The sequence below is a fragment of the Pseudorca crassidens genome, chromosome 19 (genome assembly GCF_039906515.1).
Source record: "Pseudorca crassidens isolate mPseCra1 chromosome 19, mPseCra1.hap1, whole genome shotgun sequence".
NCBI lineage: Eukaryota > Metazoa > Chordata > Mammalia > Artiodactyla > Delphinidae > Pseudorca > Pseudorca crassidens.
In genome coordinates, this window is record NC_090314.1 from 15,998,780 (window position 1) to 16,014,210 (window position 15,431).

A 15,431-nucleotide genomic window follows, 5' to 3' on the forward strand; every position below is an offset into this window, starting at 1 on the left:
AGTCTATTCCCCAGTGACATTAGAGCTGCAGTCATTTTCTCTGATAAATAATTGAACGGTGCTTTCCGAGGGGGTCTCATTACAATGATCAGGAGTGTGGAGGGTGAGAGGTTTGGTTACAGTGAGAGGAAGGATGCAGAGGGCAGATAGACAGTGCCTGGCCTACAGTGCCCTGCTCTGTGCCCCGGGAAGTGGGGGTGGGGGGACACCAGGTGACACTCCGACGGCAGAGCAGCGGGTCTCCGCACTTCAGCTCATCAGAACTGCTCCCTGTCTTTGCCCAACTGGGAAGAGTCCTGAGGAGCCTGTAGTGGCATCGCTTTAATTAAATTCCATATTTGGTCTTTGGGGACTTTGTATGAGTGAAACTTGAGAGTTGCTGCATTTGAGGTACCAGATGTACTCGCTGGGGCTTGGAGAGTGACTGTGGAGTGCCCCAGGGAGTGGAGAATTCTTTGCTTCCGTGCTCCCTGGGGGTGAGGGCTGGATATTTTATTTATCCTCATTAATCTTTTTCTTTCTTTTTTCCATGTCCTTGCCTTGGAGCAGTTATTACAGTAAGTATTTTCAGGGGGGTTGGAACTGTAGATGATTTATAAGAAAGGGAAAAATAAAAATGGAACTGCCCCGGAGACTCCTGGGTATTCCTCTCTTTCTCTTGGGTGACTTTTGGAGCTTTTGAGGCTTAATCCTTTCAGTCCTAATGAGGAACTTGTTAATTGGCAAAATGGCTTCTTGCTTGAAGTTACATTGGCAGGTGGCTTTGTACGTGCAGCAGTCAGGACTGTGGCATACTAGCCCCAGGTCTCACGTGTACAGAATGATGCAAGGCTGTGCCCTGCTTGCCCCAGGTTTGGCCTTCCCAGGGTTGTACAAGAAGCTTCGGTTCAGCTGACCCGATTGTGACTTTCCCATTGGGGCGTTTGTTGACCCCAGTGAGCACTGACCCTTGGCAAAATTGAGAAATCAGCAAGGTTTCTTTTCCAGGCCCAGCCCCTCTGTCAGTGCCCCTTCTCTCCACCCTTCAGCATCCTCATTCAGGTGCCTTGTCCCTGCTGGTAAATGTAAGAAGTTTCTGGGAACCTAATTCCCACTGAGGAGTTAGGGGGTTAACGTGTTCCTCCTTTGAGTAGTTCCAACTTTTTAAAGGCACTAAGGGAGGAGGCTGATAATTAGCATGAAGGGTTAAATTAGCAAAAGGCTGGCTGGGGAGAACGGGTGCGGGTGGGGAACACATTTGGTTGGCTGGGAAGTCTCCCCATGCTCTTCCCACGCTGCCAGTCAGCCGTTATGCCCTGTGCATGAGGCAAATAGGAGAGATACACGGATTAAATACATGGATTTTGAAGCCAGACACAACTGAGTTTGAGGCCCAGCTCTGTCGTTATCTCTCTGCCATTGGACAAGTCCCCTCACGCCTTTGAACGTAACTTTCCTTGACTATAAGACGAGGGTGGTATTACTACAGCCATCGCAGGCTGGGGTGAGGATTGAACGAGATAACACTCACCCAGCATACTGTGGGCTCCTGGTACAGTTAGCTGTTACTATAAGGCAGAGGCTGGGGTCTCTCGACTGCCCATGAGCAAGTAGGGGGGATGGTTACTCTCCAACTTTGAGCCTGGTGACTGTAAGGTATTTTTTTTCCCCTTCCAGAATGAATACATGAAAGAAGACTTTCTGATTAAAATTGAAACCTGGCACAAACCAGATCTTGGCACCCAGGAGAATGTAAGTAGCACTTCCCAGGAGCCCCAAGGACTTCCAGGCCCCAGGACGGGGTGTTGAGGCTCCATCCATGCCAAGGGGTCTGATCCATGGTCCCCTTTTTCCTGGCCAGGCAGGCAGTAGCCTGTGCCCAGATCTGTCCTACCAGGGTGGGATTGCTCTGTCTCTAATCTGAAAAATATGATCTCCAAGACTCTTTATAGGACCTCTCTTAGTGCTGGCATTGGTCTAAAAATGTAACTCCTGGCACAGAGGAGGTGAATTTTTAAACCATCAAAATTAGGGACTTCCCTGGCAGTCCAGTGGTTAGGACTTGGTGCTTTCACTGCCGGGGCCGGGGTTCAATCCCTGGTTGGGGAACTAAGATCCCGTAAGCTGGGCTTCCCTGGTGGCGCAGTGGTTAAGAATCCGCCTGCCAGTGCAGGGGACACAGATTCAAGCCCTGGTCTGGGAAGATCCCACATGCCGTGGAGCAGCTAAGCCCGTGCGCCACAACTACTGAGCCCATGTGCCACAACTACTGAGCCTGCACTTTAGAGCCCACAAGCCACAACTACTGAGCCTGTGTGCCGAAACTACTGGACCCCGTGCTCTGCAATGGGAAGCCACCACAATGAGAAGCCCGCGCTCTGCAACAAAGAGTAGCTGCTCACTGCAGCTAGAGAAAGCCCGCTTGGAGCAACGAAGACCCAACGCAGCCAAAAATAAATCAACAAAATAAATTTATAATAAATAAAATAAAATACACCTATCCTTTATCCCAGCAATTCCACACCTAGGAATTTATACTACAGTTATGTTTTCACATGTATGAAATAGCTTATATACAAGGAGATTCATCTCAGCATTCTTTGTGTACCCAAAGGTTAAAAACAACATAAAAGCCTATCAGTAGGACCCTGTTAAATAAATTGTTGTGCAGCCATATAGTGCTATATTATGCAGCCATTAAAAAGAACCAGTAGGGAACAGTCTTCAACATACACTGTTCAGTGGAAAAAGCACGATGTGAAACAGTGTGTATACATGCTACCATCTGTATTAAAAGAAAAATCTCTACACTTGAATGTTTAGCAGTGGTGGTACTTGGGAGTGGACTTGAAGACAAGAGAAAGAGTTATACGCTTTATCATATCCTTTTGTGCATTTTGTAAATTTATTTATTTTTGGCCGCATTAGGTCTTCGTTGCTGCTCGTGGGCTTTTCTCTAGTTGCGGAGAGCAGGGGCTACTCTTTGTTGTGGTGCACGGGCTTCTCGTTGCAGTGGCTTCTCCTGTTGCAGAGCACAGGCTCTAGGCGTGCGGGCTTCAGTAGTTGTGACACACGGGCTTAGTTGCTTCGCAGCTTGTGGGATCTTCCCAGACCAGGGCTCAAACCCGTGTCCCCTGCATTGGCAGGAGGATTCTCAGCCACTGTGCCACCAGGGAAGCCCCTTTTGTACATTTTGAATTTGTATCAGAATTTCGTAGCATGATTTTGTATCTGGTACCACCTATTTTGAGTTAGTTAATTTTTTTTTTTTTTCTTTGCGGTACGCGGGCTTCTCACTGTTGTGGCCTCTCCCGTTGCGGAGCACAGGCTCCGGACGCGCAGGCTCAGCGGCCATGGCTCACGGGCCCAGCCGCTCCGCGGCATGTGGGACCTTCCCAGACCAGGGCACGAACCCGTGTCCCCTGCATCGGCAGGCGGACTCTCAACCACTGCGCCACCAGGGAAGCCCTTGAGTTAGTTAATTTTTAAGAGCATCAAAATAAGCAGTATATGGCTAACCAGGCAACATCCCCATGAGACAAGTGTATAGTCTTTACAAAGGGGGAACATATGGAAACAAAATAGGTGCTAGGGGAGTCCTGAGAGTGTCTTGGGCTGTTGCAGTTGTACTTAGCTTGAAAAATCAAAGCATTAGTTCTCAAATGTATGTCCACTTAAAATCCATCCTCCCACTCCTTTGGATAGTTTTGTATGTACCAGTAGGAATCTCACATCTCTGGCTATGGGAACAGCTGCTGCTAGGTGTCCATTTTGGGTAAAGGGTGCTTCGTAGATGATAAAAACTACACGGTGGTCCTCCTTGTTCCTGCAGGTGCATAAACTGGAGCCTGAGGCCTGGAAACATGTGGAAGCTATATATATAGACATTGCAGATCGAAGCCAAGTACTTAGCAAGGTAGGAACTGTTCAGTGATATGGGTGGCCTTTGAGATGCAGAAATGACTTCTAAGTGTCAGAGAAACCAAGGAACCATACCCAACTTGACTCAAAGGGAAGTTCTCTCTTGGGTATTTTATTTTTTAAATGAGTGTTAAGAATTGCCTCGCCTTGACTCGGGGATACCACCAGGAAAATAGTGGCCCAGATGTATGTGTCCTGCTTGGCCTCTGGGAATTGTCACTGGATGACGCAGGTACTGTCGGTAGCCCTGGGGTTGATTTGCCCTGCTGAAGTGACACTTAGCCTGAAACTAGTTCTCTTTCTAACCTTGTGATCAAAAATATATATTGCCTGCCTATTTTGTGTTTAGAATACTCTGTTCTGTGGGTTCCAGGTTGGGGGGTTGCCAGTTACATGAAAAGACAAGTCCCCTGCCCTCAAGACATTGGTGGTCACTTCTCAGAGTAACAGACATGGCAGCAGCCACCTGGAAAGGACAGTCCACTGCTAGACCATAAAGTTGGAGAAATTGGGGACCAGGTCTGTCCTGCTCACTGCCCAGGAGGTATTGGTTTAAGGAAGTAAAGGACTAGGTTTCCCCCATGCAGTACTCTTCCTATTTGACAGAGGCCTATTGGAATCTGGGCACAGGAACTTGACTCTGCCCATTGGTAGGGAATAAGTGTTTGCTCTCTGTACCCCAGGGGTATGATACTTCTTTCCTGGAGTCACTCTTTGTGCCTAAGATATTTTGTTTTGTGCATTCCCAAATAGATATGAAAGCCATCTTGTGCTTCTTTGCCTAATATCCCCACCCTTACCCTCAAAAGATTAGTGGATTTTTCAAAAAAAATTTTTTATTGAAGTATAACATATATAGCAAAGTGAATAGATCATAAGTGTGCAGCTTGATGAATTTCCTCAAACTGAACATCGCCAGATATTTCTCAAACAGAAATACTAGCCAAAAGTATGGTGCTTTGAGTATTTTGTTGACTGTTTCATGTGAGTGGAGAGAAGCAGAGGCGGGGAAGATTTAATAAATAATCTCCTTAGCTTTGGGAAATGCTTTATGATTGTGTGTGTATGTGCGTGATTTGATACCTTCGTTATTTTTGTTAAGTAGATGCCATAAGGAGTTTGCTTTTCGTTGCCCACATTAGTCAATGCAGAGGAACAGCCCAAGAGTAAACTTCTGTTACTGTTAATTAACACACAGCTGACTGCATTTTAAATTAACACACTGACTGCATTTTAAATCAGTGAGGGGAGACTGACGATAGTACACAAGAGGATTAAGTCTGTACATTGAACATTTCCAATAATGATTTTATTAAAACAAGGCAGTTTAAAAACAAAAACAAAACAAGCCAGAGGGAGATGGGACTAGAAGATTGCAGGAATGACTGCGGCCAGTTGTTCTCAGCTCAGGCTGCTGTTTTAGAATCACCTGGGGAGTTAAAAAAAAAATGCATGCAACCCTCCCCTGCAAGTGTTCTTATTCACTGGGTTTTAGGCGGAATGACCCAGAAATCTGTACAGTTGACCCTTGAACAACATGGGTTTGAACTGCGGGGGTCTACTTAAAAGCAGTTTTTTTTTCAGTATTAAATACAGTTCCACACGATCTGTGCTTGGTTGAATCCGAGGATGCAGAGGAACTGCGGGTACGGAGGGCAAACTGTCAGTTGGATTTTTGACTGCGTGGAGGGTCAGCACCCCTAACCCCTGCCTTGCTCAGGGGTCAACTGTATTTTGAAAACACCTTCCTTGGTCATATGAATGTTCACTCCAGGTTGCAAATCCCCACCTTAAACAGTGGAAATACGTGCCTGCTCACACAGTCTGGTAAAAGTGAAAACAGGCCCTGGCAGACAAAATCACAGAGAGCTCTCCTCTGAGGCAAATGTAAACAGTTCTGTATCTTGTTTATAACACCTTCCCAGATTTTCTGTGAGCCAGCAGCGTCAAGAATGGTATGAACTGTACTCTGGTGGAAAATCTGATCTGTTTCTCTCTCTCTCTCTCTCTCTCTCTCCCCTCCTCCCTCCCCTCCCCCCTCTTTATCCCTCCCCGCTCCAATTCCAACTTCTCTCAGGATTACAAGGCAGAGGAAGACCCAGCAAAATTTAAGTCTATCAAAACAGGCCGAGGACCCTTGGGTCCCAATTGGAAGGTGCAGTTCACACCCTCACCACCGGGTGGGGTGGCGGGTGGACTGGGGCCAGTGTGTGTGGGCCTCCCCAATGGAGGAGGGGAATGGCCCGCCTGGGCTAAGGAGGATCCAGAGGTCTGCCCTCTTAGTTAACTGCTTGCCTGTGGGTGTGTTTCTAATACAGCAAGAACTTGTAAATCAGAAAGACTGCCCATACATGTGTGCATACAAACTGGTTACTGTCAAGTTCAAGTGGTGGGGCCTGCAGAACAAAGTGGAAAACTTTATACATAAGGTAAGTGACCAGGGTAGGAGGCCTTCCCCGTGTGTGTTGGTGGGGGGTGTTTTGCCCGACAAGAGAAGATCATACAACCCACGTGGCATATATCAACCCACGTGGCTTGATATTTTGGTTTCATTTCCCAGACCCCCACTCCCCCTTGCACTGAACTGTCTTACAGTTTAATACTGTCCATCCAAGGGTACCACATGTGAAAGGTAAGGAAACTGAGGCAAAAGAAGGAAACAGGAAGGGGCTTTGCTGTGATTAAATGACAAATTCAGCATCTTTTTATTTAGTTAGTTGCGCTGGGTCTTAGTTGCAGCAGGTGGGCTCCTTAGTTGTGGCTTGCGGGCTCCTTAGTTGCAACTCATGGGCTCCTTAGTTGTGGCATGTGAAGTCTTAGTTGCGGCATGCATGTGGGATCTAGTTCCCTGACCAGGGATCGAACCCAAGCCCCGTGCATAGGGAGTGCGGCGTCTTAACCGCTGCACTACCAGGGAAGCCCCTCAGCATCTTTTCTTGATGCCAAAAGGCAAGAAGCACTATGAAACAAATTCTCCAGTGCCCAGAATTACTGAACTAGACAGACCTAAGGAGTTTTTTCCTTTTTTCTTTTTTTAACAAGAGAATCTCAAACAAAAGTATAATAACATGTAAAAATGGGAGACACAGGAAAACTGAGCAACTCGCCCAAATGACACCTAAGGAGTTTCTATAGCCTTATCTCTGATGTGTGAGTCTGGTGAAACTGGGCAACATTCATAGCTGTTGGCCAGTTTTAACCTGGCTTTAGGCTCAAGAGACAAGGAGGAAACTTGGCACAGTTGTTTTGGGACCTTGACTTGTGGACTGCCTGTCTTGGTAGCATTTTGGGCACAGAGCCTCGTGGTGAGGTAGGCACCAACTCTCTCCTGGGGGCTTCCCCTACTTGAAGCCATACCCTTCAGACACATGGAGGCAAAGGTCACTGACCTCAGGGACTGGAGGGCTGATCCAGATAAGCCAGCCAGGTATCACTCCCCCCTGTGAAGTGTGGGTACTGGCACAGAGGTCGTGGGGCGGAGGGCTGCAGCAGTGGCCTGCACCTTCCGGTTCTAACTTGGGTCCCTCCTTTTTATAGCAAGAGAAGCGTCTGTTTACAAACTTCCACAGGCAGCTGTTCTGTTGGCTTGATAAGTGGGTTGACCTGACTATGGATGACATTCGAAGGATGGAAGAAGAGACGAAGAGACAGCTGGATGAGGTACGTGGGAGGCCAGACGAGACTCTGGGTCTGTCACCTAGATAACCGTGAACATTATGGAGACTGTCGTGCCAGGGCAGTTCACTGAGGGCACCGTCCTGTGGTTCTAGGAACATGTCAGCGTCCACTGTGGGTAAGGTCTAATGCCAGGCGATATGGGAACTACAAGGAAGAAAGCAGCCTGTGCTCTTGAACTTGCAGTCTAGTCGAGGTCTTGGCATATCCAGAGAGACAAATATGGCGGGCTGTGCTGAATGCCAAGTGAGTAATACAGTTGCTGCAGTGGTTCTTCAGAGCCGGTGGTGGGGGGATGGTGCTGGGCTGCAGAGGTGGAGGCGGCCTCGGAAGGAGGCAGGCTGGGCTGGTCCACGAATGCCACGCATGTCACCCGCAGAGGACAGCAGCGGCACACAGGACTAACCCCTCTATAATGGTGTTGGGAGCTATTTTTAGAGTTTGGAGCCTTTGCCTTTTTTTTTTCTTGCCCATGGCATGGATCCCAGAAGGAGAGCTATCTGCTGTTCCATGGAAGCCTGAAGACCTAACACTCCTCTTGCCTCATTTGGGGAATTTGGGGCTGCTTCCCTGCAAGGCTCACTCTGAGGAGATGGTCAGTAAATAACATTCAGGCAGCCACTGTGTGTGAGACACTATTCTGAGGGCTTTTCCACGTCTTGTCCCATCTCCTGTGATCCTCACAACCCCTGTGAGGATGCGCCACTGTTACCCCCACTCTCAGATGAGGATGTAGAGGTTCTGAGAGTTCAAGGCCATACCCAGGGTCACACAGCCTGCAGGTGATACAGTCAGGGGAAGAGCCGTAGCACTCAATCACTCCGTCTCTTCTTCTCCCTCTAAATGCCATTTGGGGCTCCCTCCTGCCTCTCGGGGCTAAAAATAAGGCAGGAAGCTCTGTTTCATAGGAACTGCCATCCATTGCTCCCTCCTTGCCCTGGGAGGGTTGGCATGGGGCCTGGGTGTCTGGCAGGCATAGCTTTGCACAGCCTTGTCTGGCACTCCAGCAGGGCCTCAGGTGAGACGCAGGCCCGGGTCCACGGTGCCCCACACTACACAGGTGGTCCCGCTGCCCTGTGCTGGTCTCGGTGGAGAATGGGCCTGCGAGCTCTTCCTTCCTTGATTTTCCCTCCAGGATGACACTTCCTGGGCTGACTCACTGGTTACAGTGGTTTGCTGAGTTAGTTCCTGTTGTAGGCAGACGTTTTAGTTATTCATTCAGGTACATTTGGCAGGGAAGTGGCAGGATTTTGGACACAACTCCTGATTCTTCTGCTAAGGATCTTCAGGAAGTGGTAGATTTTAATGTCCAGGTCCCTGGCGATTCTAACAATGTAAGATGGAGGCCTGAGTCCTGTGGTCACCCGATTCTTGAGAAAAAGAAAAGAAACAGGCTACCAAATGGAAGAACACGGAGCTTTCGGGGTTTAGCCTGTAGCTTCAGCTGCCCACTGCCTGACAGCCCAGCCAGAAGTACACTGGGGTCATGGAAGTGTTTGCTGACAGCCTTTCACTCTTTGGGTCGAATTCGCATTCTTGGTGCTGGGAGAACTCTCCTGAGCATTTACTGGATCTGCCTGCCTCAGATCCAAAGTTTGAGAGCACTTGTCCTCGGGGAGTTCTTTTTTTAATCCCCACTCCTTGTCTTTGCCTGTTTCTCCATTCTGTGGATAACTGTGCCAAAAGCTTAGATGATCTCTGTCCTCCAAGATAATTGCAAAATGCAGAAAACCCTCTTTGGAATTGGAATTTTTTAAATAGTTGGCAGTGGAAGAGAAAGCAAAGCCACTGGGGGACGTGTTCTGACCCCTTTAGCAACTGTATGGGACCTTTGTGTGCTGACTGTACCGCTGGCTCACTTCTCTTTCTTCTTTATTTTTCCTCTTTCTAAAAATATTTTTATCCAAGTTTTATTTTCAGAGTTTTACTTTTTTCATTTTTAATTAAAAAGACACTTTATTGAAGTCTGATTGACATACAAAGAGCTGCACCCATTTAATGTGTACATCCTGATGAGCTTGCAGATAAATAGACATCCGTGAGACCATCACCACAGTCAGTGTCCAAAGCATATCCATCACCTCCACAAGTACCCTAGGCGTATGAGGAAGATGCCGTCCTCCTCTGCCCTGTCCCTGCGGTCCTGCCCCCAGAAGTAGCCCCTTGCAGTTCTCACAGTTGTTTCTTTTGTTAGTTACCTCCGAGTTTCTAAATAATAGGTTTATCCTCTTAATTCACAGTTTTTCAACTTTAGCTGTTAATTGCTCGCTTCTTCCTGTGGAAGGTTTAGCTCTTTTACTCCACCCACCACTCACACGCTCCTCCTCTCCATCCTTCAGTGTCACAATTTGGGGTTAACTGGTCATTCAGCATTTATCATTATTATACCTTTGTCGTTCTTTTTCCCAACTGAACCCTTTCATCTACTCTGATCTTCATTCCTTCCTTGGATAGTTTTCTTGTTTTGTTAGGGAGTTCATAACCACGTTCCTTCTTTTTGTTAGCTTAGTTCTCTGTATCATTAAGTTTTTGAGTCTCAACAGGGTGGTTGGTTGGGTTGTTTGCACAATAATGTAGTTGACTTTGGTTCATTCTCGTTCATTTTGCTCCCACTCGGTGGGCACTTTGAGCTAAAGATCTCTTTAGTTCTGGGAAATGTTTTTGTGTTACCTGTTTCATCATTTTCTCCCCTCTGTTCTCTGTTCTCTTTGTTTTCTTTCTGGATTTTTTTTCAGTTAGAAGTTGGACCTCATGAATTGACCTTCTACTTTTCTTGTTGTGTCTCCTTTTTCGTCTCCTTCCTAGGGGAGGTTTTCCGAAGTTAACTTTTCTCTTCTCTGTTGAACTTAAGACATTTTAAAGCATTTCTTGTGCTGTGTTCTTTTTTTAAGTATTTTTTCTTTTTTTCTGCTTGCATCATTTTCCTTTTCTGAAGCTCCGGGTTTTGGTTCTTGTTTGGCTTTGAGATATCTCTGCCACCTGAACATTCTTTGTTTTCTCTGAGCTCCTTTTTCCTATGGGACTCTGTGTTTTCTGTTAGGGGCTTCCCTCAAATGACTGGGGGTTGGGGGTCCTTGGCTGTCCGTTCAAAGTGAAGAGTGAAGCTCCAAAAAGCGGTTGGAAGCTCTCTGAGTCAGTGGCTGGGCTTATTGAAGGGTAATCAGCTGGTTCCATTGGGGTCCCCCAATTCAGGATCCTGAGTCTATTTTTCTTGGGCTGCTCATTTTGCTTTGAGAGGACTCCCCAGTCTTTAGCTCATGGGGATGGTCAGGGCCAGCATTCTGGGAGCTGAGCTGAAGAAAGGTCCTGGTGGGCTCACTATGCCATGGGGTGGCTCTAACTTAATCCCATTGTATTCTGCATCGTGCCCACTTCACCCCTAGCTGAGCCTGGGGTCCTGAGTTCAAGACCTCAGTGCCTCCAGAGAGTGAATCCCTGGGCTTTGCAGGAAGGGGGCGTTACTTGACTGTGAAAACTGGGGGAGGGAACACCAGGGCACGCCAGGCCCAAATGGTTCTTTATTCCCACTTTCAGTGAAGTCACCTGTTTTCACCCCTAGCTGCACTCCCACTTTTAGAGGCACCTGATGCTGCCAGTTCCCAGGCCTCTGGGTGACCTGCAGCACCAGTGGGTCCCCTCCTCACCGGCAGCCCCTGCTGCTCTGCAGATCAGTCATTGCTCATCCATCCTTTTTCATCTTCCAGAATGCCATTTCCATCTCTTATCTGTAGTTGTCTCCTCTGTTCTTGTTGTCTTTATAGTTTTCTATCTTTTTTATTCCTTTACTGTCATTGTGGTAGGGTTTTGAGGAGGAATAGCAACAAATGCATGTATTCAATCTGCCATGATTAACTGCAAGTTTGTGATAGAAGATATGACTGTTAGGGAGTTCCCTGGTGGCCTAGTGGTTAGGATTCCAGGCTTTCACCGCCGTGGCCTGGGTTCAGTCCCTGGTCGGGGAACTGAGATCCTGCAAGCTGCGTGGCATGGCCAAAAAAAAAAAAAAAAAAATCAGAGAAATTATGACTGTTACTCTTTAAACCAATGCATAGTAGTCTGGAGTGGGTGGGTTGTTTTGTGAGTTATGAGAGGTCACTATAAGGCCACAGTCACCACTGCCATAACTCTTGTCCCTCTGTGGGGGTGGACCCACCATTCTTGGATTGAGGCTCAAGGATTTGAGAAATGAGATCAAGAGATTAGTCCTGGGACTTCTCTAGTGGCGCAGTGGTTAAGAATCTGCCTGCCAATGCAGGGGACACGGGTTCGAGCCCTGGTCCGGGAAGATCCCACATGCCGCGGAGCAGCTAAGCCCGTGTGCCACAGCTACCGAGCCCACGTGCCACAACTTCCGAAGCCCACGCACCCAGAGCCTGTGCTCCACAACAAGAGAAGCCACTACAATGAGAAGCCCGCGCACTGCAACGAAGAGTAGCCCTGGCTTACCGCAACTAGAGAAAGCCTACATGCAGCAACGAAGATCCAACGCAGCCAAAAATTAATTAATTAATTAAAAAAAAAAGATTAGTCCCTTTCCCTACAAACAAAAATGTCAGGAAATGTGTGCCTGTAGGGGACCAGTGGCTCTCCCTCCTTCCCTCGCTCCTGATCTTAAGAAACTCAATCTCAGAAGTGGAAGAGGGTACCTTAAAGGTCATTTAGTCCAATTATATGGCCAGTGCTTGAGTCCTCTCTGAAGCTTTCCCACCAGCTTGTGCTTGACCACCTCCTGTAATGGGGAACTCACTGTCTTATGAACATGGTGGTAATAAACATATCTATATTGTTTTTTTAAATTGAAGTACAGTTGATTTATAATAACATATCTATTATTAAGAGAAGCTAACATTGAGGTCTTACCATGTGCCTGTCATGTGTGGTAAACATTTGACATGTATGGTCATGAAATGATCATGGCTACCTGTGCCATAGGTATTACTTTCAGAGAAGTTAAGGATACCTTCTAGTTCAGAGAATAGGGACCTCCTGGGCCTTGGTCATTAACTCTAGATAATGAGACTGGGAGAAGAGGACTCATTTTAAAAGTTTTAAGAAAACTTGTTTCCCTACTTACTGGACTCTCTAGAACATTTGCTGAGAAACGGCAAAGAACACACAATTAAGATCCTGCCGCATTTTCTTCCCCAGCCTTCCCTTGTGGGTTTTCCTCTCTAAATCTGTTGGCTTCTCTGATCCCTCCATAGCCCATTCCTTCTGGACTTTGTACTTTGGGTTGGAGCTCAGAGGCTGCATGGCGCTCTTGCTCTGCTGGCCCACCCTGGGAGCTGTCACTGAGCCTCCGTGTAGCCGGCCTTCCTGTCTGTTTGCTTGTGTGTGAATGTGCCTGTCCCTTTCTCATCACCTGAACTTTGATGAGGAGGGCCTTTCCTCCATCCTATGGCTTTTTGACTGATGGATCACCATCAGTTTTAGATTTTAAGTCTTAAACTCTGGACCGGTTACGCAGCAATTGTATAAGTGTCCCTGTGCAGTGGAGTGCCTGGCAGGACACTACATCCTAGTTTCCCGTTTGGGTTTGTGGTAGACAGAAGGTCTGAGGATAAAGAGAAATCACTCAGTGCCTAGCTCACCTGCTGGGCTGTGGGAGATTGGAATCTGAGATTCCCATAGCGCCTGCAGAGGGCAAAGCTAGGTCTTTTGAGGCCGAGGGATCCCTGTCTGTGGAGTCTTAATTCCTTCCGCCCTGCCCACAAGTGACTGACCCCAGGGCAGACCACCTGCAGCATTGACCAGCATCTTGAAATATAGGAGCAGCTTTCTTTTCTTTTAAAATGGTTTCATTTTTCAATATTAAGGTAATATATAAGCATCAAACATTTTTTGGAAAAGCGTAAAAAGTAGAAGGAAAAAAAACACTTGTACTCTATTTAAAGATAAGTACTCTATTTAAAGATAACCATTTTAAGAATTCGTACACACTTTTACTTAGCTATGATGGTATTCCATGTGCCTGGGTGGTTTTCTCACTTTTTTCTCTGAACATTGTAACAAAGCATTTCCTGCTAAAAAAAAGTTTCTTCACATACATGTTTCTAACAACAGTGGACATATTGCTGTGTACTCTGTCATCACCCTGTGTTGGATTTTCCTTCATGTTGTTGTAGGTTCTCACTGTTTTTAAATAATGCTGTGATGAAAATTTTTTATGCACTCAGTTTTTTGGGTAATTAGGATTATTTACTTAGAATAAATTCCTGCAAGTGGAATTAGAGAATTTAAGACTCTTGTTACCTATTGCCAAATTTCTTCCCCCAAAGGCTGAATCTGTTTATAGAGTGGCTTTCTAGAGAGGTTCTTTTTTTTTTAAGATTTTTTTTGATGTGGACCTTTTTTTTTTTTTTTTTTTTTTTTTGCGTTACGCGGGCCTCTCACTGTTGTGGCCAGACGCGCAGGCTCAGCGGCCATGGTTCACGGGCCTAGCCGCTCCGCGGCATGTGGGATCTTCCCAGACCTGGGCACGAACCCGTGTCCCCTGCATCGGCAGGCGGACTCTCAACCACTGCGCCACCAGGGAAGCCCAATGTGGACCATTTTTAAAGTCTTTATTGAATTTGTTACAATATTGTGTCTGTTTTATGTTTTGGTTTTTTGGCCATGAGGCATGTGGTGGGATCTTAGCTCCCAGACCAGGGATCGAACCCCACACCCCCTCCATTGGAAGGCGAAGTCTTAACCATTGGACTGCCAGGGAAATCCCTAGAGAGGTTCTAAAAACAATTCCACATTTGCCTCATATCTGTGCACTTTCAGAACTAACTGGTTTGTGGTTACTTTTCAGTGTCTTAAACTGATTGTTTTTTGTTTTTTTTTTTACTAGCTTTATTTTTTTATTGAACTTTTTATTTTGAGATGATTATAAGATTCACATGCAGGTATAAGAAACAATACAGAGAGGAGATCCCTTTCTCCCAGTGACATCTTGCAAAACAGTAGTACAATATCACACCCAGGAAATTGACATTGATACTTATACAAGTTTCTTTAAGTAAAGGAGTATTTCATACTTATAGTAAAAACAGTTTTCAAAAGAGAGAGAAAAATGTTAAAAAATAGAAGTCCAAATAAATAAAGAAAATAAGTAGATGAAAAAAAGTCCCTTTCTTCCAGCCTTCGGCCTCATTCCCTAGAGGAAACCACTGCTAAAAACAAACAAACCAGGACTGGAGCTTCTATTTTCATGTTCCTCGACTATATGTATATATATAGCCTGCAGTGGTTTGATCCAAGGAACACTACAAACATCAGATAAAATCTCTTGTGTCATTTAGGCCCCAGGAAACAGGAAATAAGCATTCTTAGAGCATTTCATTATAAGAATGAAATAATGCATTTTTATTTCAGTGGCACCCTCTATGGGGAGGACCTTGTCTCTGAGAGTAAAGGAAGCTATCGTGTTTCCTGATAGGAAGTTGCATCTTATTTCAAGCAGTAGGAAAACAGGACCTGGCTTTGCGTTAGTAAATTAAAGCCAGGTGGTGGACTCTCAGGGTATACAAGGATCTGCTTGAGGCCCAAGGAGCTTTGGTCCCATGATACTAAATCTTAGCCTCCCTGATAATTGAAAATTTACATGAATGGTCATTAGTGAGCAGACATTTAAAGAGTGCTTTTCTGTCTTTTAAAAAATTTTATTTTGAAAGAGTTTCAAACTTACTAAAAATGACAAGAAGAATACTGAGAACTCCTGTATACTCTTGAACCCAGAGAACCCATTCCTTTAAAGGAAAGGGTACGACCCGGGATCACACACTGCACCCTTCTAGTCTCAGTCTGGTGCAGCTGCTCAGTTTTCTGGGACTTCTATGACCTTGACATTTGTGGAAGTTACAGGCTAG

General features: G+C 46.2%; 1 protein-coding gene across 1 annotated transcript in view; it reads left to right on the plus strand.

The window, feature by feature from the left end:
- Positions 1 to 15,431, plus strand: part of PITPNA (phosphatidylinositol transfer protein alpha) — a 40,434-nt gene that overhangs the window by 18,846 nt on the left and 6,157 nt on the right. Inside the window, exons 5-10 of the mRNA XM_067715131.1 lie at positions 550 to 557; positions 1,657 to 1,731; positions 3,812 to 3,895; positions 5,978 to 6,055; positions 6,219 to 6,329; positions 7,438 to 7,560. Coding sequence (XP_067571232.1) covers positions 550 to 557; positions 1,657 to 1,731; positions 3,812 to 3,895; positions 5,978 to 6,055; positions 6,219 to 6,329; positions 7,438 to 7,560 — 479 coding nt within the window. The remainder of the gene's footprint in view (positions 1 to 549; positions 558 to 1,656; positions 1,732 to 3,811; positions 3,896 to 5,977; positions 6,056 to 6,218; positions 6,330 to 7,437; positions 7,561 to 15,431) is intronic.